Source organism: Aegilops tauschii, chromosome 5 (genome assembly GCF_002575655.3).
Source record: "Aegilops tauschii subsp. strangulata cultivar AL8/78 chromosome 5, Aet v6.0, whole genome shotgun sequence".
In the NCBI taxonomy this organism is placed as follows: Eukaryota; Viridiplantae; Streptophyta; class Magnoliopsida; order Poales; family Poaceae; genus Aegilops; species Aegilops tauschii.
The window spans coordinates 456807863-456832557 of record NC_053039.3 but is presented as its reverse complement, the minus strand read 5'-3'; the positions used below and the strand labels follow the sequence as shown (position 1 = coordinate 456832557).

At 43.9% G+C, this 24695-nt stretch overlaps 1 protein-coding gene across 1 annotated transcript; it reads right to left on the bottom strand.

Annotated features, from left to right (window-relative positions):
- LOC109774608 (wall-associated receptor kinase 5-like) lies at positions 1–23120 on the bottom strand. The gene is made up of 4 exons (XM_020333355.4): positions 23013–23120; positions 2017–2917; positions 1761–1904; positions 1–1609 (listed from the first exon to the last, which is right to left on the bottom strand). Exons 2-4 carry the CDS (start codon positions 2906–2908, stop codon positions 411–413), a joined length of 2235 nt encoding a protein of 744 aa, XP_020188944.1. The 5' UTR covers positions 2909–2917; positions 23013–23120; the 3' UTR covers positions 1–410.
- Positions 23121–24695: the final 1575 nt, after the last annotated feature.

Here is a 24695-nt window from a genome sequence, read left to right as displayed (position 1 = left end):
ACTGTTGTTGTTTGGATGTGGTCTTTCTATCTATAAATATGCATGCAGCTCTCCTGCACAGTTCGAAAAAAATGACATGTGTGCGGAAGCATAAGGGTAAAACTAGAATGTGATCAGTCTTGGAGGTAGTTTATCATGTGCAAAGTATGGATGTAGCACGTACACACAAAGTAGAAATTTGACAGGTCTACGGTACATATGTTTTTTTAATAGAAAACACACATCTAATGAATTACAAACACGATTTGTAATTTACAAGTTGCAAGGATTCTGTTTTACCAAAGGTACACACAGCTGGATCAAATAGCAATAGTGCTAACCTCACAATACAATACACATGATAACAAGGCTTAGAAGAAACATTTTTATATACAAGTAGTCGCTCTAGCAGATTATTATGCATGATTTAATCACCTTGCATAATAGGAACTTCGTGGGTTTATGGGTTGGTTCTCACTTTCACCCATAGGATACCCATTTAATTCTATTTCATAACCGCTAGTAGATTCTCCACCAAGAAGGCTTTCAGCATCCATCTCCAAGTCAATCCGTACCCAAGGATGCATTGAAAGCTTCCTCAATCTATTGAGCTCATCAGCAACCTCTTTCATAAAGGGCCTATTGTCACCGCACATATCTAGGCATTTTTTAGCAAGGTCTGCAAGTCCTCTCAGTAACTCCATGCTCTCTTCACCTTTCACATGGCTCACTAACACTGCATCAAGATTATTTTCTTTCATAGCAGACAAAAAAATTGATGACAAACTCCTTTGTGTCTCGGATCCTTTGAGCTTTAGTGGCAACTGACCGGTGAGGATCTCTAGAAGGATAACTCCAAAGCTATACACATCACTTTTCTCTGTTAACTGGCATGTTTGCATGTATTCAGGATCAAGGTATCCACAAGTACCTTGAACCATTGTGACAAACTGCTCTTTGTCAGACGGTGCTAGTATGGAGGCTCCAAAGTCCGACACTTTGGCCATGTAGTTGTCATCAAGTAGGATGTTGGAAGTTTTCACATCACCATGAATTATTGGAGGAGACGCGTACGAATGCAGGAAGCAAAGTCCTTCAGCTGCTTCATGAGCAATCCTTAAGAGAGTGTTGAAGGATATTTGCAATGCGTGGTTCTTGCCATGGATTAGCTCGAATAGTGTACCATGTGGTACAAACTCATACACTAGAATTGGAACTTCCACCTCAAGGCAACAACCCAAGAGTTTGACAATGTTCTTGTGGTTGATTTGGGACAAAATGAGCATCTCTTGGCCAAATTCCTTCTTCTGTCTATCATCGACTAATGCACATCTTTTAACTGCAATTGGCATGTTCTTTATTATCCCTTTATAGACTGTTCCATGGCCTCCTTTTCCGAGTATTCTACTATTGTCAAAGTTATCAGTGGCATGAATTAGCTCTGCTAGTGAATATACGGTGAAAGCAAGACCTTTATCTGATTTCATCCTATCAAACAAAAGCAAGCCTCCATGTTGACGAAAATACTCTTGCTTAACTTTGTTCAATTTTCTCTTTTGAATTATCAGTTGTCCCCAGAAGATAGTAATCACAATAAAAACCATTAGACCAAATAATCCCATTGTAACTCCTGCAAAATGTGGTTGGTTATACATTGGACAACATTGGATACACTATTTGTTATTTTGTTTTACATTATTATTTTACTTCATGGCATTGCACAAGAATGTGATAAAGTAATGATCTAGTCAAGGGATCCCATTAGCTTGGTTGTTAGTTACCTATTATGAAGCCGGTGTCAGGGTTGCATGTGTTGCTTTGCTTGACATATCTTTTTCCTACTCGGCAAGAACACCAGTGTTCTCCAATAATATTGTGGCAAAAGCCGTCTGAAGGGCATGGGTTGTAGTTGCATTCGTTAACATCTGCAGCAAAACCAAACATAAATTAGAGGTTCAAATAGAAGGGGACACTCTACATGTGTAGGGTGCAATTTGATTTGCGTAAGTGCATATACACATTGGCGTTGCAATTAACCTGTGCATCCGTCTTGAAGATAAGGGTTGCCTTCATACCCATGTGTGCAATTGCACATATACCCTTGATCATTGGTTGAATCGACGCACTTGCTGTTGCTGCTGAGACATGCATATGTGCCCGTCTTGTTCCGTCGGGCGACATCACATCGCACGACATCCCTTATTGCCCAGTCATATACCACAGGCGCCCGCCCAGCATTTGTGTCGTTGAACTTTGTGGTGTTTATGTACGAGACGTCGAACTTGAACTCAGCTGCCTCCATCAGCACCGCATAGCTGCATCGGTTGAATCTCCAGATCCTACTTGTGTTAGCGAATGTCGAGAAGCCTACTTCATAGTTGTAAATCTTGTTTGGTATCGTGGTCTGAGAGCAACCCATCCCGGAGCAAGAACCGTCGACCAACTCTAACGGGTCACGACATGTTGCAACACCCAGGCCCTGGTAGCCTGTGTCATTGTCAGATATGAAGGCAAGGGCGTTGCACCCAATGACCGTGAACTTGTTCCTGGCATCAGAGAGCCGGAGGGGAGAAGAAGGTCCGGATCGGATTTGGATACGCCGACCGTATCGGCCGACGGACTCCATGCTTCTGGTAGAGGTGTTATAGCAGAACCCCAAGATGTAATTCAGCATCCGGATCGTGGCGTGAGTCAAGGAAATATCAAGGACCTCAAAGTCGCCCCGGAATGGCTTGTGAATGCCATCTTGGACCGTGCAATTGATTGTGAACCGTTTCGAGAGTGAGCAGTTCACGCCGATGCCGAATGGGTATGGTATGTCAACGTTGCCGCATTGCCTCTGGCACTGGGAGCTAGGTGCCGCGGCTGTAGTAGTATATTGTGGTGCAAGCAGTACAAGGCTGAGGCCAAGCTGCAACAACACCTGCATATTCTCGGGCTGGAGAACAAGTAGACATGACACTGTCAAGTAAACATGACGCCTTCACTTCAGATAAAAAAACTTTTTTTTAAGAGAATGGATTGACGGCCATGCCCATATTCAAGATTGTCAGAATCGTGATTTGAATCGGATCGGAGCTTCGATGCTAGGGTCGCAAATTATAAAATCTTAACTATCAGGATCCTAGAGACGTAGATTCCGTGAACTAAAATCGTAGAATATAAGGGGTTAGTTTAGATTATAAAGTCATAGAATCATCCTAAATACTTCACAGTGCAGCTGCGTCGGATGGACGCGGCGAGCGCACGCACTAGATGACAAAACTAGTTTGTTGTCTGTAATAAACGCGTTATCCACTGGGTAGTGTAAAGCGCATGCATGTGCCAACGTCATCTATTTATTCTGTTTCAAATTTTTAAAAAGCTACAACTTTTGAACCGAGTGTCAGAACGCAGAACCGTTTTCACTGCAGGGTTCCTCGCGACGAGCTCTTCAAAACTAGATCTCATATGAATATGTTTTGATGATTTTTTTTCGAAAGCAACTTTGATGCTAGATGAAGCAACATTAGTGTTAAACATGAGCAACTCTGCTGCTAGATGAATTGCACCGTGTGTATGACTAACTTCGCCTAGTAGCCACCTAGTTAGTTGTGTGCAACAGTGTAATAGGGGGGTCACCATGATTTCTAAGTTGTATACATTGGAAAATAAGTTGTGGATTGTTTAGTTGCATATCATACTGTGAAAATTTCTTACCATAGAGTGGAAACTCTAACATGGCTTATAAGTTGTCTACCGCAGAAACCAGGTTACCCTTTCACTACGAAGTTGCCTACGAGTGATCCTCAATTTCTTACAATACTATGAAAGTTGTCCATCAAGGGACCTAAGTTGCCTACAATATCGAAAAGTTTTTGTGGGATTTAAGTCATCTATCATGATTTCAAATTTTGAACTATGTGGGGATGGGTGGTATGAGATCTGTGTATTTTTCTTTTCTAGGGGAGTCTGCCCGCCAACGCTATTAAGCACACGGATGTTGGCTAGCCAGGTCCTGACGAGCTCTTCAAAACTATACCCACATGAATACGTTTTGATGATTTTTCTTTCTTTCAGAAAGCAACTTGGACGCTAGATGAGACAACTTTAGTGCTAAACAGAAGCAACTCCACTCCAATTTAAAGTAACTAAGTACCAATAATGAGCAACTAACTAGGAATAGAGAATAACCTTGAACAGAGGTAGACAACATCATATCACCTTTATAAGCAACTTTCTTTCTACGAGAGACAACTTTAGTGCAAAAAATAGGCAACTTCACTACATTTTCTCCTAATTAATTTTCTCTAACATTCTCCTAACTTCCTCACAGGTACTTCTAAGTTGCATATTCTCCTAGCTTCCTCACTGGTACTTCTAAGTTGCATATTGTTGATTCTAAACTGCCTATAATACTATGAAGTCATCTACCATTGATACTCTTGTATCTGCTATTGCTAACTACGATAGGCAACTTGGTGCTCAATTTTGGCAACTTTTAGAGTGTTTGCATGCAACTTAGAAAAACAATGGTAAACCACTTCACAATATTGTAGGCAACTATTTTTGCAAAGTTAGGCAACCGAGAAGCAATGATAGACAACTAATTACCAATAGTAGGAAACTCGGCATCAATTGGTAGGCAATTTACAATATTTATAGGCAACTGCACATCAATTGTAGGCAACTAACTATCAAACAATAGGCAAATGAGCAACCATGCATGATAGGCAAGTTGGGATAATGTTAGTAAAATTCACAGGTACACGTAGTGTAGTGAAGTTGTTTTGTATGTAGCACTAAAGGGGCATTATATTTTGTCTGATTTTTCTTGTTTTTACGCCAACAAACCTAATAGGAAGTCCTACTAGGCCAAAGAGAAGAAGTTGCTTCTCTATAGCACGATAGTTGCCTCCTTCACACCCAAAGTTGCCCTAAAAAAGTATCCAGTTGCCCACAGTCAACCATACAATTGCCTAAAACAAAGTATCCAGTTGCCCACAATCAACAAATAGTTTGCCTAAAACCATGTATCCAGTTGCCCAATCCTCACGAACAGAAATATTTTATCAAGACCATTTTTTGATAAATATCTAAATGTTTTAGATACCTGTAATTAAGTTTGGGTCATAGAGGGGGAGTCAAGATTTTCCCCTCCTCGGGTGGGATCCCTTGGTGCGACCGTAGAGGGGAGCGGGTGGAACATACCTATATATGTTGTCTCTACTAGTTGTTTTTGTGGTTCATTTTTTTGCACAAGGGTTGCATGATGTTACTGCAAGGAGCTTATGGGGCAGCAACCCCTCTTTTAATGCATGACACTAGTTGTTTCAAATTTTGTAAGAGTTGTCTGCAATCATAGCAAAGTTGTTGCATGTTTTTTACTTTTGCATAGGGGATGCATGCTATTTTTTACTGCAAGGAACTCATATGGGGCAGCAGACCTTTTTTACATGCCTGATAGTAGTTGGACTCATTGGATGGCTAAAAGTGTCTAGAGAGGTCGATTCCGATATTTGGGGCATTTTGGTGATCCACATTGGAGTTGTCTTTATGTTAGGCGATTTAGAGGTGAAACTAGTCAATTGATAGTCATGGTAACCGACTTAAAAGGGTCCTCCGTTGATAGGTCGTCATACTAGGAAAAAGGAGTTGCTTTTCTATAACACTAAAGTTGCCTCTGTAGCACACAAAGTTGCTCGGAAAAAAAAGTTCTTCGAAACCTACTCATATGGGATATAGTTTTGAAGACCTCGTCGCGAGAAACCCACCGGTGAAAACGGGATTTGAATTTTGACATTCTAATCAAAAGTTACAAGTTTTTAAAGTTTTTGATCCCCTAATAAATGCAGGTGGGAGCTGGCGCGGGAGGTTTTTTCTTTTCTAGACTGTCCTGACGCGGCGTGCGGTAAAACTTTCCTTTTGGGGAGGGCGCTTGCTGGCCCGAACGGGTGCTCGTGCGCCAGGTAGCCAGGTCCTAAAATCATACCCCAGAATCACGATTCTGACAACCTGGCCATATTTTATTTTTTTGCGAATGGACCTGGCCATATTTCACCGGTAGATTTAATTATATAATTAGTTTAATCGAGTACAAAATATGTAGGCATGCGTCCACATAGTAATATCCAAAGGAAATTTTACATTTGCTTGTCGAGTTTCTTGGAAACTCACGTCTATCTATCTATCCATTTATATTAGGAACTATTCCGTACGTATTTCTTAAAAAACGTCCCCTTAAGTCTGCACGTATATCTTTGTTTATTTTTAAAATAATGATTTTTCTTTACTGAATCATCAAAGTTATAAGTAGTAAATTCAAATAGGGGCGTGCTACGCGTCCGCCGGCTGATATCTTTAAAAGATCAGCGTCGGATTTGCCGCATCAAGCGAGACGAGCGCGCCTCCAGAACTGGAACATAGGTCTTGTTGCAGAATTATTTCTGCAACATAGGTCTTGTTGCAGTTTTTTTTGCAACGGCAGTTTTGTTGGGGAAAAATTGCAACTAGGGTTTTGTTGCAACTTTGTCTGCAACAGAAGTTTTGTTGCAGAAAATTTCGGCAACAAATGTTTTGTTGCAAAACTAGACCCGTCGTAGACCATGGCAACACCGCATATGTTTCTGAAACATAGCCTTTATTTCGGAAGCGCGTTCGACAAAGGACGACATGCAAGCTTTCATTTAGACGTGTGTCATGCAGTGGAGGTGGCGGACGCTGCCACTATGATCCGCCGGATGACCGTAAGCTTTTCCCATTCAAATAACTGGAAAATAAACTCAAAATGTTGTTCTTTGCAACTTTGACATTTCTTCACGCCTTAAAGTGAGTGTCTCGATCATCGATCCTACCCCGCGAAGAACACACAAACCTAACAAATGTAAACTACTAGTACATGCTAGAGGTTGATCTTGAAGGAAATATGCCCTAGAGGCAATAATAAAGTTGTTATTTTATATTTTCTTATATCATGATAAATGTTTATTATTCATGCTAGAATTGTATTAACCGGAAATTTAGTACATGTGTGAATACATAGACAAAAACAGAGTGTCCCTAGTATGCATCTACTTGACTGGCTCGTTAATCAAAGATGGTTAAGTTTCCTAGCCATAGACATGTGTTGTCATTTGATGAACGGGATCACATCATTAGAGAATGAGACCCATCCGTTAGCTTAGCACTATGATCATTTAGTTTATTGCTATTGCTTTCTTAATGACTTATACATGTTCCTATGACTATGAGATTATGCAACTCCCGAATACCGGAGGAACACTTAGTGTGCTATCAAATGTCACAACATAACTGGGTGATTATAAAGATGCTCTACAGGTGTCTCCGATGGTGTTTTTTGAGTTGGCATAGATCGAGATTAGGATTTGTCACTCCGTATTTCGGAGAGGTATCTCTGGGCCCACTCGGTAATGCACATCACTATAAGCCTTGCAAGCAATGTGACTAATGAGTTAGTTGCGTGATGATGCATTATGGAACGAGTAAAGAGACTTGCCGGTAATGAGATTGAACTAGGTATGATGATACTGACGATCGAATCTCGGGCAAGTAACATACCGATGACAAAGGGAATGACGTATGTTGTTATGCGGTTTGACCGATAAAGATCTACATAGAATATGTAGGAGCCAATATGAGTATCCAGGTTCTGGTATTGGTTATTGACCGGAGATGTGTCTCGGTCATGTCTACATAGTTCTCGAACCCGTAGGGTCCGCACGCTTAACGTTCGATGACGATTTATATTATGAGTTATGTGATTTGATGAACCGAAGTTTGTTCGGAGTCCCGGATGAGATCACGGACATGACGAGGAGTCTCGAAATGGTCGAGACATAAAGATTGATATATTGGACCATGTTATTCGGACACCGGAAGTGTTCCGGATAGTTTCGGATAAAACCGGAGTGCCGGAGGGGTTACCGGAACCCCCGGGGAAGTAACTGTTGGAAATATGCCCTAGAGGCAATAATAAATTGGTTATTATTATATTTCCTTATTCATGATAATCGTTTATTATCCATGCTAGAATTGTATTGATAGGAAACTCAGATACATGTGTGGATACATAGACAACACCATGTCCCTAGTAAGCCTCTAGTTGACTAGCTCGTTGATCAATAGATGGTCACGGTTTCCTGACTATGGACATTGGATGTCATTGATAACGGGATCACATCATTAGGAGAATGATGTGATGGACAAGACCCAATCCTAAGCATAGCATAAAAGATCGTGTAGTTTCGTTTGCTAGAGCTTTTCCAATGTCAAGTATCTTTTCCTTAGACCATGAGATCGTGCAACTCCCGGATACCGTAGGAGTGCTTTGGGTGTGCCAAACGTCACAACGTAACTGGGTGACTATAAAGGTGCATTACGGGTATCTCCGAAAGTGTCTGTTGGGTTGGCACGGATCGAGACTGGAATTTGTCACTCCGTGTGACGGAGAGGTATCTCTGGGCCCACTCCGTAATGCATCATCATAATGAGCTCAATGTGACTAAGGCGTTAGTCACGGGATCATGCATTGCGGTACGAGTAAAGAGACTTGCCGGTAACGAGATTGAACAAGGTATTGGGATACCGACGATCGAATCTCGGGCAAGTAACATACCGATTGGCAAAGGGAATTGCATACGGATTGATTGAATCCTCGACACCGTGGTTCATCCGATGAGATCATCGTGAAACATGTGGGAGCCAACATGGGTATCCAGATCCCGCTGTTGGTTATTGACCGGAGAGGCGTCTCGGTCATGTCTGCATGTCTCCCAAACCCGTAGGGTCTACACACTTAAGGTCCGGTGACGCTAGGGTTGTAGAGATATATGTATGCGGAAACCCGAAAGTTGTTCGGAGTCCCGGATGAGATCCCGAACATCACGAGAGGTTCCGGAATGGTTCGGAGGTGAAGAATTATATATAGGAAGTCAAGTTTTGGCCACCGGGAAAGTTTCGGGGGTTACCGGTATTGTACCGGGACCACCGGAAGGGTCCCGGGGGTCCACCGGGTGGGGCCACCTGTCCCGGAGGGCCCCGTGGGCTGAAAGTGGAAGGGAACCAGCCCTTAGTGGGCTGGGGCGCCCCCCTTGGGCCTCCCCCCATGCGCCTAGGGTTGGGAATCCTGGGGGGGGAGCTTCCCCCTTGCCTTGGGGGGCAAGGCACCCCTTTCCACCCCTTGGCCGCCGCCCCCCCCAACCCTAGATGGGTTTTGGCCGCCCCCCCTCCCAAGGGGGCCTATATAAAGGGAGGGGAGGGAGGGCAGCAACCTACAGCCTTGGGCGCCTCCCTCCTCCCCTGCAACACCTCTCTCTTTCTCGCAGAAGCTTGGCGAAGCCCTGCCGGAGATCCGCTACATCCACCACCATGCCGTCATGCTGTTGGATCTCCATCAACCTCTCCTTTCCCCTTGCTGGATCAAGAAGGAGGAGACGTTGCTGCACCGTACGTGTGTTGAACGCGGAGGTGCCGTCCGTTCGGCACTCGGTCATCGGTGATTTGGATCACGGCGAGTACGACTCCGTCATCCACGTTCATTGGAACGCTTCCGATCGCGATCTACAAGGGTATGTAGATGCACTCCCTTCCCCTTGTTGCTAGTACACTCCATAGATGCATCTTGGTGAGCGTAGGAAAATTTTAAATTATGCTACGATTCCCAACAGTGGTATCAGAGCCAGGTCTATGCGTAGTTACTATGCACGAGTAGAACACAAAGAAGTTGTGGGCGTTGAGTTTGCCAATTCTTCTTGCCGCTACTAGTCTTTTCTTGTTTCGGCGGCATCGTAGGATGAAGCGGCCCGAACCGACCTTACACGTACACTTACGTGAGACAGGTTCCACCGACTGACATGCACTAGTTGCATAAGGTGGCTAGCGGGTGTCTGTCTCTCCTACTTTAGTCGGAACGGATTCGATGAAAAGGGTCCTTATGAAGGGTAAATAGAAATTGGCAAATCACGTTGTGGTCATACGTAGGTAAGAAACGTTCTTGCTAGAAACCTACAAACCACGTAAAAACTTGCAACAACAATTAGAGGACGTCTAACTTGTTTTTGCAGCAAGTGCTATGTGATGTGATATGGCCAGAAGATGTGATGAATGATATATGTGATGTATGAGATTGATCATATTCTTGTAATAGGAATCACGACTTGCATGTCGATGAGTATGACAACCGGCAGGAGCCATAGGAGTTGTCTTTATTATTTTGTATGACCTGCGTGTCATTGAATAACGCCATGTAAATTACTTTACTTTGTTGCTAAACGGGTTAGACATAGAAGTAGAAGTAATCGTTGGCGTGACGACTTCATGAAGACACAATGATGGAGATCATGGTGTCATGCCGGTGACAAAGATGATCATGGTGCCCCGAAGATGGAGATCAAAGGAGCATGATGATATTGGCCATATCATGTCACTATTTGATTGCATGTGATGTTTATCATGTTTTTGCATCTTATTTGCTTAGAACGACGGTAGTAAGTAAGATGATCCCTTATAATAATTTCAAGAAAGTGTTCACCCTAACTGTGCACCGTTGCGAAGGTTCGTTGTTTCAAAGCACCACGTGATGATCGGGTGTGATAGATTCTAACGTTCGAATACAACGGGTGTTGACGAGCCTAGCATGTACAGACATGGCCTCGGAACACACGCAATACACTTAGGTTGACTTGACGAGCCTAGCATGTACAGACATGGCCTCGGAACACGGAGGACCGAAAGGTCGAGCATGAGTCGTATAGAAGATGCGATCAACATGGAGATGTTCACCGATCTTGACTAGTCCGTCTCACGTGATGATCGGACACGGCCTAGTTAAACTCGGATCATGTTTCACTTAGATGACTAGAGGGATGTCTATCTGAGTGGGAGTTCATAATCAGATGAACTTCATTATCATGAACATAGTCAAATAGGTATTTGCAAATTATGTCATAGCTTGCGCTTGAGTTCTACTGGTTAAGATATGTTCCTAGAGAAAATTTAGTTGAAAGTTGGTAGTAGCAATTATGCGGACTGGGTCCGTAAACTGAGGATTGTCCTCATTGCTGCACAGAAGGCTTATGTCCTTAATGCACCGCTCGGTGTGCTGAACCTCAGCGTCGTCTGTAGATGTTGCGAAACATCTCACATACACGTTTTGATGACTACGTGATAGTTCAGTGCGGTTTAGAATTGTGGCACCAAAGACGTTTTTGAAACGTCGCAGAACATGTGAGATGTTCCGAAGACTGAAATTGGGATTTCAGACTAGTGCCCACGTCAAGAGGTATGAGACCTCTGACAAGTTTCTTAAGCCTGCAAACTAAGGGAGAAAAGCTCAATCGTTGAGCATGTGCTCAGATTGTCTGAGTGCCACAATCGCTTGAATCGAGTGGGAGTTAATCTCCCAGATGAGATAGTGATAGTTCTCCATAGTCACTGCCACCAAGCTAGTAGAGCTTCGTGATGAACTATAACATATCAAGGATAATTATGATGATCCTTGAGCTATTCGCGATGTTTGACACCGCGAGAGTAGAAATCAAGAAGGGGCATCAATTGTTGATGGTTAGTAAAACCACTAGTTTACGAAGGGCAAGGGCAAAAGGGATACTTCATGAAACAGCAAGTCGTTTGCTGCTCTAGTGAAGAATCCCAAGGTTGAACCCAAACCCGAGACTAAGTGCTTCTGTAATGAGAGGAACGGTCACTGAAGCAGTACTACCCTAGATACTTGGTAGATGAGAAGGCAGGCAAGGTCGACAGAAGTATATTGGATATACGTTATATGAATGTGTACTTTACTAGTACTCCTAGCAGCACCAGGGTATTAGATACTGGTTCGGTTGCTAAGTGTTAGTAACTCGAAATAAAAGCTGCGGAATAAATGGAGACTAGCTAAAGGTGAGATGACGATATGTGTTGGAAGTGTTTCCAAGGTTGATGTGATCAAGCATCGCATGCTCCCTCTACCATCGAGATTTGGTGTTTGCGTTGAACATGATTGGATTATGTTTACCGCAAAACAGTTATTCATTTAAGGAGAATAATGGTTACTCTGTTTATTTGAATAATACCTTCAATGGTCTTGCACCTAAAATGAATCTCGATCGTAGTGATACACATGTTCATGCCAAAAAGATAGTAATGATAGTACCACATACTTGTGGCACTGCCACTTGAGTCATATTGGTGTAGAACGCATGAAGAAGCTCCATGTAGGTGGATCTTTGGACTCACTCATTTTTGAAAAGATTGAGACATGCGAACCATGTCTATTGGTATACATGCATGAAGAAACTCCATACAGATGGATCGTTTGGACTCACTTGATTATGAATCACTTGAGACATGCAAATCATACCACATGGGCAAAATGACTGAAAGTCCTCGTTTTCAGTGAGATGGAACAAGAGAGCAACTTATTGGAAGTAATACATTTTGATGTACGCAGTCTAATGAGTGCTGAGGCATGCAGTGGACATCGTTATGTTCTTACTTCACAGATGATTTGAGTAGATGCTGAGTGTGTTTACTTGATGAAACACTAGTCTGAATTATTGAAAGGTTCAAGTAATTTCAGAGTGAAGTTGAAGATCGTCGTGACAAGAGGATAAAATGTCTGTGATATGATCATAGAGATGAGTATCTAAGATACGAGTTTGGCACACAATTGAGACATTGTGGAAAGTGTTTCACAATTAATACCGCCTGGAACACCATAGTGTGATGGTGTGTCCGAACTTCATAACTGCACCCTATTGGATATGGTGCATACCATGGTGTTTCTTATCAAATTACCACTATCATTTATGGGTTAGGCATTAGAGACAACCGCATTCACTTTAAAAGGGGCACCACGCAATTCCGTTGAGACGAGACCGTTTATAGAAACCTAAGTTGTCGTTTCTTAAAAGTTTGGGGCTGCGATGCTTATGTGAAAAAGTTTCAGGCTGATAAGCTCGAACCCAAAGCGGATAAATGCATCTTCATAGAATACCCAAAAACAGTTGGGAATACCTCCTATTTCAGATCTGGAAGCAAAAGTAATTGCTTCTAGAAACGAGTCCTTTCTCGAGGAAAAGTTTCTCTCGAAAGAATTGAGTGGGAGGATGGTGGAGACTTGATAAGGTTATTGAACCGTCGCTTCAACTAGTATGTAGCAGGGCACAGGAAGTTGTTCCTGTGGCACCTACACCAATTGAAGTGGAAGCTTATGATGGTGATCATGAAACTTCGGATCAAGTCACTACCAAACCTCGTAGGACGACGAGGATGCGCACTACTTCAGAGTAATGCGTGATCCTGCCTTTGAAGTCATGTTGCTAGACAACTATGAACCTACGAGCTATGGAGAAGTGATGGTGGGCCCATATTCCGACGAATGGCTCGAGGCCATGAAATCCGAGATAGAATCCATGTATCAGAACAAAGCGTGGACTTTGGTGAACTTGCCCGATGATCGGCAAGCCATTGAGATAAATGGATCTTTAAGAAGAAGATGGACATGGACGGTAATGTTACCGTCTATGAAGCTCGACTTGTGGCAAAGAGTATTTTCACAAGTTCAAGGAGTTGACTACAATGAGTTTTTTCTCATCCGTAGCGATGCTTAGGTCCGTCGGAATCTTGTTAGCATTAGCTACATTTATGAAATCTGGCAGATGGATGTCAAAACAAGTTTCCTTACCAGTTTTTCGTGAGGAAAGGTTGTATGTGATACAATCAGAAAGGTTTTGTCGATCCTAAGGATGCTAAAAGGTATGCTAGCTCCAGCAATCCTTCCATGGATTAGAGCAAGCATCTCGGAGTCAGAATATACGCTTTGATGGGGTGATCAAAGTTTTTGGGTTTATACAAAGTTTGTTAGAAACTTGTATTTACAATAAAGTGAGTGGGAGCGCTACAACATTTCTGATAAGTATATGTGAATGACATATTGTTGATCCGAAATGATGTAAAATTTCTGGAAAGCATAAAGGGTTGTTTGAAAGGAGTTTTTCAAAGGAAGACCTGGATAAAGCTGCTTACATATTGGGCATCAAGATCCATAGAGATAGATCAAGACGCCTGATGATACTTTCAAAGGACAGCACACCTTGACATGATTTTGAAAGAGTTCAAAATAGATCAGCAAAGAAGGAGTTCTTGGCTGTGTTACAAGGTGTGAGTATTGAGTGAGACTCAAGACCTGACCACAGCGGAAGATAGAGAAAGGACGAAGGTCGTCCCCTATGCTTTAGACATAGGCTCTATAGTATGCTATGCTGTGTACCGCACATGTAGTGTGCCTTGCCATGAGTTGGTCAAGAGGGTACAATGGTGATCCGGGAAAGGATCTCATGACAGCGGTCGAACTTATCCTTAGTACCTAGTGGATTAAGGAATTTTCTCGATTATGGAGGTGGAAAGGAGTTCATCGTAAAGGGTTACGTCGATGCGAACTTTGACACTAATCCGGATGACTCTGAGTAGTAAACCGGATTCGTATAGTAGAGCAATTATTTGAAATGGCTCCAAATAGCGCGTGGTAGCATCCACAAGATGACATAGATATTCGTCAAGCACACGGTTCTGAAAGGTTCAGACCCGTTGACTAATAACCTCTCTCACAAGCATAACATGACCAAACCAGAACACATTGAGTGATAATCACATAGTGATGTGAACTAGATTGTTGACTCTAGTAAACTCTTTAGATGTTGGTCACATGGTGATGTGACCAGTGAGTGTTAATCACATGGTGATGTGAACTAGATTATTGACTCTAGTGCAAGTGGGAGACTGTTGGAAATATGCCCTAGAGGCAATAATAAATTGGTTATTATTATATTTCCTTATTCATGATAATCGTTTATTATCCATGCTAGAATTGTATTGATAGGAAACTCAGATACATGTGTGGATACATAGACAACACCATGTCCCTAGTAAGCCTCTAGTTGACTAGCTCGTTGATCAATAGATGGTCACGGTTTCCTGACTATGGACATTGGATGTCATTGATAACGGGATCACATCATTAGGAGAATGATGTGATGGACAAGACCCAATCCTAAGCATAGCATAAAAGATCGTGTAGTTTCGTTTGCTAGAGCTTTTCCAATGTCAAGTATCTTTTCCTTAGACCATGAGATCGTGCAACTCCCGGATACCGTAGGAGTGCTTTGGGTGTGCCAAACGTCACAACGTAACTGGGTGACTATAAAGGTGCATTACGGGTATCTCCGAAAGTGTCTGTTGGGTTGGCACGGATCGAGACTGGGATTTGTCACTCCGTGTGACGGAGAGGTATCTCTGGGCCCACTCCGTAATGCATCATCATAATGAGCTCAATGTGACTAAGGCGTTAGTCACGGGATCATGCATTGCGGTACGAGTAAAGAGACTTGCCGGTAACGAGATTGAACAAGGTATTGGGATACCGACGATCGAATCTCGGGCAAGTAACATACCGATTGGCAAAGGGAATTGCATACGGATTGATTGAATCCTCGACACCGTGGTTCATCCGATGAGATCATCGTGGAACATGTGGGAGCCAACATGGGTATCCAGATCCCGCTGTTGGTTATTGACCGGAGAGGCGTCTCGGTCATGTCTGCATGTCTCCCGAACCCGTAGGGTCTACACACTTAAGGTCCGGTGACGCTAGGGTTGTAGAGATATATGTATGCGGAAACCCAAAAGTTGTTCGGAGTCCCGGATGAGATCCCGGACGTCACGAGAGGTTCCGGAATGGTCCGGAGGTGAAGAATTATATATAGGAAGTCAAGTTTCGGCCACCGGGAAAGTTTCGGGGGTTACCGGTATTGTACCGGGACCACCGGAAGGGTCCCGGGGGTCCACCGGGTGGGGCCACCTGTCCCGGAGGGCCCCGTGGGCTGAAAGTGGAAGGGAACCAGCCCTTAGTGGGCTGGGGCGCCCCCTTGGGCCTCCCCCCATGCGCCTAGGGTTGGGAACCCTAGGGGGGAGCTTCCCCCTTGCCTTGGGGGGCAAGGCACCCCTTTCCACCCCTTGGCCGCCGCCCCCCCCCCAACCCTAGATGGGTTTTGGCCCCCCCCCCTCCCAAGGGGGCCTATATAAAGGGGGGGAGGGAGGGCAGCAACCTACAGCCTTGGGCGCCTCCCTCCTCCCCTGCAACACCTCTCTCTCTCTCGCAGAAGCTTGGCGAAGCCCTGCCGGAGATCCGCTACATCCACCACCACGCCGTCGTGCTGTTGGATCTCCATCAACCTCTCCTTCCCCCTTGCTGGATCAAGAAGGAGGAGACGTCGCTGCACCGTACGTGTGTTGAACGCGGAGGTGCCGTCCGTTCGGCACTCGGTCATCGGTGATTTGGATCACGGCGAGTACGACTCCGTCATCCACGTTCATTGGAACGCTTCTGCTCGCGATCTACAAGGGTATGTAGATGCACTCCCTTCCCCTCGTTGCTAGTACACTCCATAGATGCATCTTGGTGAGCGTAGGAAAATTTTAAATTATGCTACGATTCCCAACAGTAATGGGCCCTAGTGGGCCTTAGGGGAGAGAGAGGACAGCAGCCAGGAGGTACCCCCCCCCCCAAGGGGAGTCCGAATAGGACTAGGGGAGGGGGCCCGGCCTCTCTTTCCCTCTCCCTCTCCTTCCTTCTTCTCCTACTTGGACTAGGAAAGGGGGGGCGATTCCTACTTGGAGTAGGATTCCCCCCCCCCCCTTGGGCGTGCCCCTTAGGGACGGCCGGCCTCCTCCCTCCCTCCTTTATATACGGGGGAGGGGGGCACCCCATAGACACATAAGTTGATCTTTAGCCGTGTGCGGTGCCCCCCTCCACAGTTTTTCACCTCGGTCATATTGTCGTAGTGCTTAGGCGAAGCCCTGCGTCGGTAACTTCATCATCACCGTCAACACGCCGTCGTGCTGACGAAACTCTCCCTCGGCCTCAACTGGATCAAGAGTTCAAGGGACGTCACCGAGCTAAACGTGTGCAGATTGCGGAGGTGCCGTGCGTTCAGTACTTGATCGGTTGGATCGCGAAGACTTTCGACTACATCAACCGCGTTACTAAACGCTTCCGCTTTCGGTCTACGAGGGTACGTGGACACACTCTCCCCGCTCGTTGCTATGCTTCTCGTAGATAGATCTTGCGTGATCGTAGGAATTTTTTTGAAATACTACGTTCCCCAACAGTGGCATCCGAGCCAGGTCTATGCGTAGATGTTATATGCACGAGTAGAACACAAAGAGTTGTGGGCGATAATAGTCATACTGCTTACCAGCATGTCATACTTTGATTCGGCGGTATTGTTGGATGAAGCGGCCCAGACTGACACTACATGACCGCGCTCATGAGACTGGTTCTACCGTCGTGCTTTGCACACAGGTGGCTAGTGGGTGTCTCTTTCTCCAGCTTTAGTTGAATTGAGTGTGACTACGCCCGGTCCTTGTTGAAGGTTAAAACAGCACACTTGACGAAAAATCGTTATGGTTTTGATGCGTAGGTAAGAACGGTTCTTGCTAGAAGCCCGTAGCAGCCACGTAAAACTTGCAACAACAAAGTAGAGGACGTCTAACTTGTTTTTGCAGGGCATGTTGTGACGTGATATGGTCAAGACGTGATGATATATAAATTGTTGTATGAGATGGTCATGTTTTGTAATAGCTATCGGCAATTGGCAGGAGCCATATGGTTGTCGCTTTATTGTATGAAATGCAATCGCCATGTAATTGCTTTACTTTATCACTAAGCGGTAGTGATAGTCGTAGAAGCAATAGTTGGCGAGACGACAACAATGCTTCGATGGAGATCAAGGTGTCAAGCCGGTGACGATGTTGATCATGACTGTGCTTTGGAGATGGAGATCAAAGGCACAAGATGATGATGGCCATATCATATCACTTATATTGATTGCATGTGATGTTTATCCTTTATGCATCTTATTTTGCTTAGTACGGCGGTAGCATTATAAGATGACCCCTCACTAAATTTCAAGAAATAAGTGTTCTCCCTGAGTATGCACCATTGCTATAGTTCGTCATGCCGAGACACCACGTGATGATCGGGTGTGATAAGCTCTACGTTCACATACAACTGGTGCAAGCCAGTTTTGCACACGCAGAATACTCGGGTTAAACTTGACGAGCCTAGCATATGCAGATATGGCCTCGGAACACTGGAGACCGAAAGGTCGAGCGTGAATCATATAGTAGATATGATCAACATAGTGATGTTCATCATTGAAAGCTACTCCATCTCACGTGATGATCGGACATGGTTTAGTTGATTTGGATCACGTGATCATTTAGATGACTAGAGGGATGTCTATCTAAGTGAGAGTTCTTAAGTAATATGATTAATTGAACTATAATTTATCATGAACTTAGTCCTGATAGTATTTGCATATCTATGTTGTAGATCAATAGCTCGCGTATAGCTCCCCTGTTTTATTTTTGATATGTTCCTAGAGAAAACTAAGTTGAAAGATGATAGTAGCAATGATGCGGACTAGGTCCGTGATCTGAGGATTATCCTCATTGCTGCACAGAAGAATTATGTCCTTGATGCACCGCTAGGTGACAGACCTATTGCAGGAGTACATGCAAACGTTATGAATGTTTGGCAAGCTCGATATGATGACTACTTGATAGTTTAGTGCACCATGCTTTACGGCTTAAAACCGGGACTTCAAAAACGTTTTGAACATCATGGAGCATGTGAGATGTTCCAAGAGTTGAAATTAGTATTTCAGACTCATGCCCGTGTCGAGAGGTATGAGAGCTCTGACGGTACTTTGCCTATAAGATGGAGGAGAATAGCTCAACCAGGGAGCATGCACTCAGATTGTCTGGGTACTACAATCGCTTGAATCAAGTGGGAGTTAATCTTTCATATAATATAATGATTGATAGTGTTCTCTAGTCACTATCACCAAGCTACTAGAACTTTGTGATGAACTATATTATGCAAGGGATGACGAAAACGATTCCCGAGCTCTTCGTGATGCTGAAATCGGTGAAGATAGAAATCAAGAAAAAGCATCAAGTGTTGATGGTTGACAAGACCACTAGTTTTAAGTAAAAGGGCGAAGGGAAAGAAACGGAACTTCAAGAAGAATGGCAAGCAAGTTGCCACTCCCATGAAGAAACCCAAAGCTAGACCCAAGCCTGAAACTGAGTGCTTCTACTACAAAGGAAATGGTCACTGGAAGTGGAACTGCCCTAAATACTTGGTGGATAAGAAGGATGGCAAAGTGAATAAAGCTATATTTGATATACATGTTATTGATGTGTACTTTACTAGTGTTTATAGCAACCCCTCGGTATTTGATACTGGTTCAGTTGCTAAGAGTAGTAACACGAAAACAGGAGTTGCAAGATAAACAGAGACTAGTTAAGGACGAGGTGACGATGTGTATTGGAAATGATTCCAAGGTTGATAAGATCACAATCGCACACTCCTTTTACCTTCAGGATTAGTGTTGAACCTAAAATAAATGTTATTTGGTGTTTGCGTTGAGCATGAATATGATTGGATCATGTTTATTGCAATACGGTTATTCATTTAATTCAAAGAATAATTGTTGTTCTATTTACATGAATAAAACCTTCTATGGTCATACACTTAATATGAATGGTTTATTGAATCTCGATCGTAGTGATACACATATTCATAATATTGAAGCCAAAAGATGCAAGGTTAATAATGATAGTGCAACTTATTTGTGGCACTGCCGTTTAGGTCATATTGGTGTAAAGCGCATGAAGAAACTCCATGATGATGGGCTTTTGGAATCACTTGATGCTTGCGAACCATGCCTCATGGGCAAGATGACTAAGACTCCGTTCTCCGGAACAATGAAGCGAGCAACTGACTTATTGAAAATAATACATACCGATGTATGCGGTCCGATGAGTGTTGAGGCTCGCGGCGGGTATCGTTATTTTCTAACCTTCACAGATGATTTGAGCATATATGGGTATATCTACTTAATGAAACACAAGTCTGAAACATTTAAAAAGTTCAAAGAATTTCATAGTGAAGTGGAGAATCATCGTAACAAGAAAATAAAGTTTCTACGATCTGATCACGGAGGCGAATATTTGAGTTACGAGTTTGGCCTTCATTTAAAACAATGTGAAATAGTTTCACAACTCATGCCACCTGGAACACCACAGCGTAATGGTGTGTCCGAACGTCATAACCGTACTTTATTTGATATGGTGCGATCTATGATGTCTCTTACCGATTTATCACTATCGTTTTTGGGGTTATGCATTAGAGACAGCTGCATTGACGTTAAATAGGGCACCATCTAAATCCGTTGAGGCGACATCATATGAACTATGGTTTGGCAAGAAACCTAAGCTGTCGTTTCTTAAAGTTTGGGGCAACGATGCTTATGTGAAAAAGCTTCAACCTGATAAGCTCGATTGGCACCAGTCTCTAACCTTAGGAGGAACACCCTTCAAACTTCTAACTCACAACCGAGTCCATGGAACTTCGGTATTTGGATCTAAACAAGAAACCAAACTGTGCCACAGAGGATACCGAGTGTGTCCCTAATTCTGGCTGTCGCCGAGTAGTCGATGAACTTGGAGGAGTGGATGCCGATTAGTGGACCGACTGGGTTGGGATGAGCCAACTGTCAGAGCACGGCTTGCCGTTGGGTCCGTGGGCCAACTCCTGCCAGAGCTGGTTGCCAAACGATCACTTGATAGAGAACACACGTTGTTTTGCTTGATAGCAGCCTTCATGAAAGTGACGATCCATCTTTAATTTTCTGCCTTCGTCCTGGTCCCTATGGGACGGCATCTTATCCGCCAGCCTATTCACCGCGATCGGATTTTGCATCTAGGTGCGAAAAACCTGGACCTCACTCGAGTTCCCGATCTGCCAGGTGTTGTCGATGGTGCGACCCAGCATGGCCGTCAATTGAGAGAGTCGATGACAATGACAACACAATTTGGCTACCTCACTCTCTCGTGCCTCAGCCGCCTGCCTCATGCACTCCAGACGCTCACACTAGGACAAGGTGGCCACGCGCAAAGCCTCCAAACCTTCTCAATCGGAGAATCACCGATGGGCATGCCCAAGAGCTCTTCAACTGTTATGGCCTTCGCTGTGCTCGATGCCGCATCGCCAGCATTGTGTGTGTCATCGTTGTCGGCCGAGGCCATGAAAACCTCAGCCGTAGAAATGCGGTTGCCAGAACTCTTGTCCCCATCGGAGCAAGACTTCAGAATGGGATGCGATGAGTTGGTGCTGACCATGTCGACTAGCTGTGAAGAAGGATGGCCAGGTTGGGGCTTTGCGGAGCGCCTCAGGGTCAGGGACCGAGGCGCCACAGGCCCGACCAACCATTACAGAACCAGATCTTGCAGGCACAAAGTGCAATGACATTGGCGCGGAACTACAAACTCCCAATTGTCATCGATGCACACTTGGAGAGTGGGTGGCTGGGTGCCATGCCGAATTATCAGGGAATAAGTATAGAGAGCCAAAACGAATGACTCCCACGGCATCAGCCCGCCGCCCATGAACGAAGACAAAACCACCTAGACCATGGCTCTGCAAACACTCTGCCCCTCGTTGGGCGTCAACTGTCATGGAAATTTCTCTAACATCAAGTATAGGAGCCTATATGAAGAGGTGTAGAGTGTACATGATGATAAGGTGGGTGTACACACGAGGATTTACATAGGTTAGGGCTCCCAATGAGGGATAATACCCTACTCATGTTGCTTAGGCTTTCTTCTTGTATAGGAATACAAAGGTTGTGAACCCGCAGAGAGGTGCCCTAATCATGCCTTATAAAGTCCCTCTGGTGCTTTTTAGAAGGTGCTTTTTAGAAAGACCGGAGGGAGAGTACAACGGCTGATTGAGTTAATGCTACAAATAACGGCTCGTGAATGCCGACTGTTTCTATTGCTACTTACTTACATGGTTTAATGCTTAGTGAAGCATGTAGTAATCGCTTGTCTTCATGGCTCACCCCTTGACTTTCGGGTGATCCAACTGACCTGTGCCATAACCGACCGAGCCTTGTGTCATGGTGCTGTTGGATCTGGTTTCTTCACCACCGGCTAGGCCGTGACACCTGACTGCTGAATTGGGCCTTGTTGATGATGGGCCTGGGCCTTTAGCTGGGTCGATTGTCGTCGTTGGCCTCCCCGACCCAGTGGGCATTCCCTCGTCAAGTATGATATTCCTTTTAAATGTCGATTGGCCATTGCCCGGGGTGGTCCTAATTATTGTTTGCACAAAAAGATATATCTTTTTGTAATTGTGGTGAGTATCTAAGTAACCTCACGTTAAGTATGGATCTAACATCACATTAAAAGTTAACTTCAACTAGCTCTATGCATACGAACCAACCTATGGTCGGATGGTTAGGAGGACAACGGCATTCCTAGCCCATCAGAGTTCAAGTTCTAGACTTGAAACTGGTGCTCATATTTTTCTGAATTTATTTCAGGCCTTTCGGCGATGTGCTTTCAATGGTAGGAGGCATTCGCGTCGACGACAAAGACATTTGTGGCGACTTCATCAATCTTAAGATAATGTGCAAGCTCGGCTTAGTCTTTCGGAGATGCTCATATGAAACATGGTGTGCGTACGTGTTCATAGAGGTGAGTGTATGTGCATACAGTGACGGACCAAGGAATGGGCCAGGCCCAGGCAGCCTTTGTGTACTGTTGTAGCAAACAACTACAGTATTCGCTACAGTGGACAAAGGAACTGGGCCTCATGCCCCAGGCTCCCGCCCGAGCTGCCTGGGGCTTGAATCCGTCCATGGGTGCGTATGTATGAGTGTCCGTATCTGTATTGTGTTGAAAAAACTAGCTCTATGCATGTACTGGTCTAAGCTATATTGTATGCAAACAGCACATACATTCATTAGCACAGGTTTCTTTTTGGAAAATGCATAAAATCATTGCGTATTGGCTTTTATATATCATAGACCCGGGTGAGTCCTGGGAACAACTAATGCATTCGTCTCGCTTTTGAAGCATCGAGTTAAGCTTCAAGTAGGGGCAAAAAAGGAGTTGACAAAACACACCTGAGACAACGAGCTGAAAGGGGTCAGTTCTCCTGGAATAGAAGAAGAGTTGTCTTGGCGGATTCACTTTCTACTCATGGATCAGCATCTCCTAAGACACGGAGAGCACGGGAGCAAGCTTTAGAGATTACCTCAGCATAGTTGGAAGAAGAAGAAGAAGAGCTAATTAGCACTGCGCGCGTATGTATGTATGTATGTATGTATACACGAATAGCTCTGGGCGCCGAAGGTGGGTCGGGAGGGAAGGAGTCAGAACAAGCGACGTACATGTACAGTCACACGGCAGACCTGGTCGCTCCCTCCCGGGAATAAACAGAGGAGACTCTCCATCAACTCTTTCACATTTCGCAATATACAAATTTCCCACGAAAACGACACCTCCAAATCATCTTAGCAAACACCTCATCAAGAACCAATCGCGAGTCACCCGGGAATGGCTGGGAAGCTCTCGGTTCCTAGTAGTACATTTAGTATGTACTAGAAGGGTTAGGCGCGCTTTGCTGCGCCGTTGGTGTTGTTGAGATTCTAAAAAAAAAATCCTTTTATTTTACAATATAAGGTGTATTACTTTTTGGAAAAGTCCAACCTTTTTAAGTTGATCAAATTTATGAAGAAACATATCAAAATTCGTAATATCAAATTGGTGTTATTAGATTCATCATGAAATGAATTTTCATAATTTTTTGGCTTAATATTGTGGATGTCAATATTTTGGCTCTAAACTTGGTCAAAGTTAAAGAAATTTGGCTTTCCAAAGAACTAATACCCCTTGTATTTTGGAACTAATGGAATATTTAGTTTGACCGATGGGGGAGACGATGGAGTGTGTTTTATGTTTATTTATAATGCGGTTATTTGTGGGGCTTTCATGGTGTGATTCTGTGTTATGCGCTAGTCAACTCATACTTTTGTGGGTAAATTTCTGCGTCGGTGAGTACATGTACTATATTGGTGCTATAGTATCATCACATGGTGGCGCTTGTTTTTTTCTAGGTGGTAAGAGGGTGCACGGAGTTGATATGTTTTTCTAGCCGGTTGGTGTTGATTGATTTGAAAAATTGTTGGCCCGATCAAAATCGTAAACTAAATTCAGAATTGAATATCTCAATCGAATAAAAGAGCTTTAAAATTAAGGAATATGGTGAATTAAAATAATTAAATGGAAGAGCTCTTTAAGAAATTATTGAACCAGTCAAAATCAGGAGACCAAGTTCTAAACTGAAAACCACAATTAGTTGTGAGGACTTAAAAGTTAGGAAGCATAATATATAGTATAAAAGAATTGAATGTGAGATTTTAGAAGTTGTTGATTTGGTCAAAATCGGGTAACCCAATTCTAATTGGACATCTCAATTAATTGTGAGGCCTTTTACCCCTAGGGAGCTTAGTGATATAGTAGACCAGTGCTAGACACATTACAGGCTATCTCTACAGAAAACTACCGCTTTTTTTAATCTTTCAAAAAAACTACCACAAAATTGGTTCGTTGTTCCAAAAAAAACCCTAGTGACTGAAGTGTTAACTTTTAACCGCGATTATGACAACACTGGCCCACCCGTGACCCACCCGTCAGGTCTGATATGGTAACACCGTTAGCTTTGACTATAATGTGGACCGTTATGACAAGTGGAGCCCACATGTCGGTCCCTGTATTATTTTCTTTCAAAGAAACAATCCGGTCCC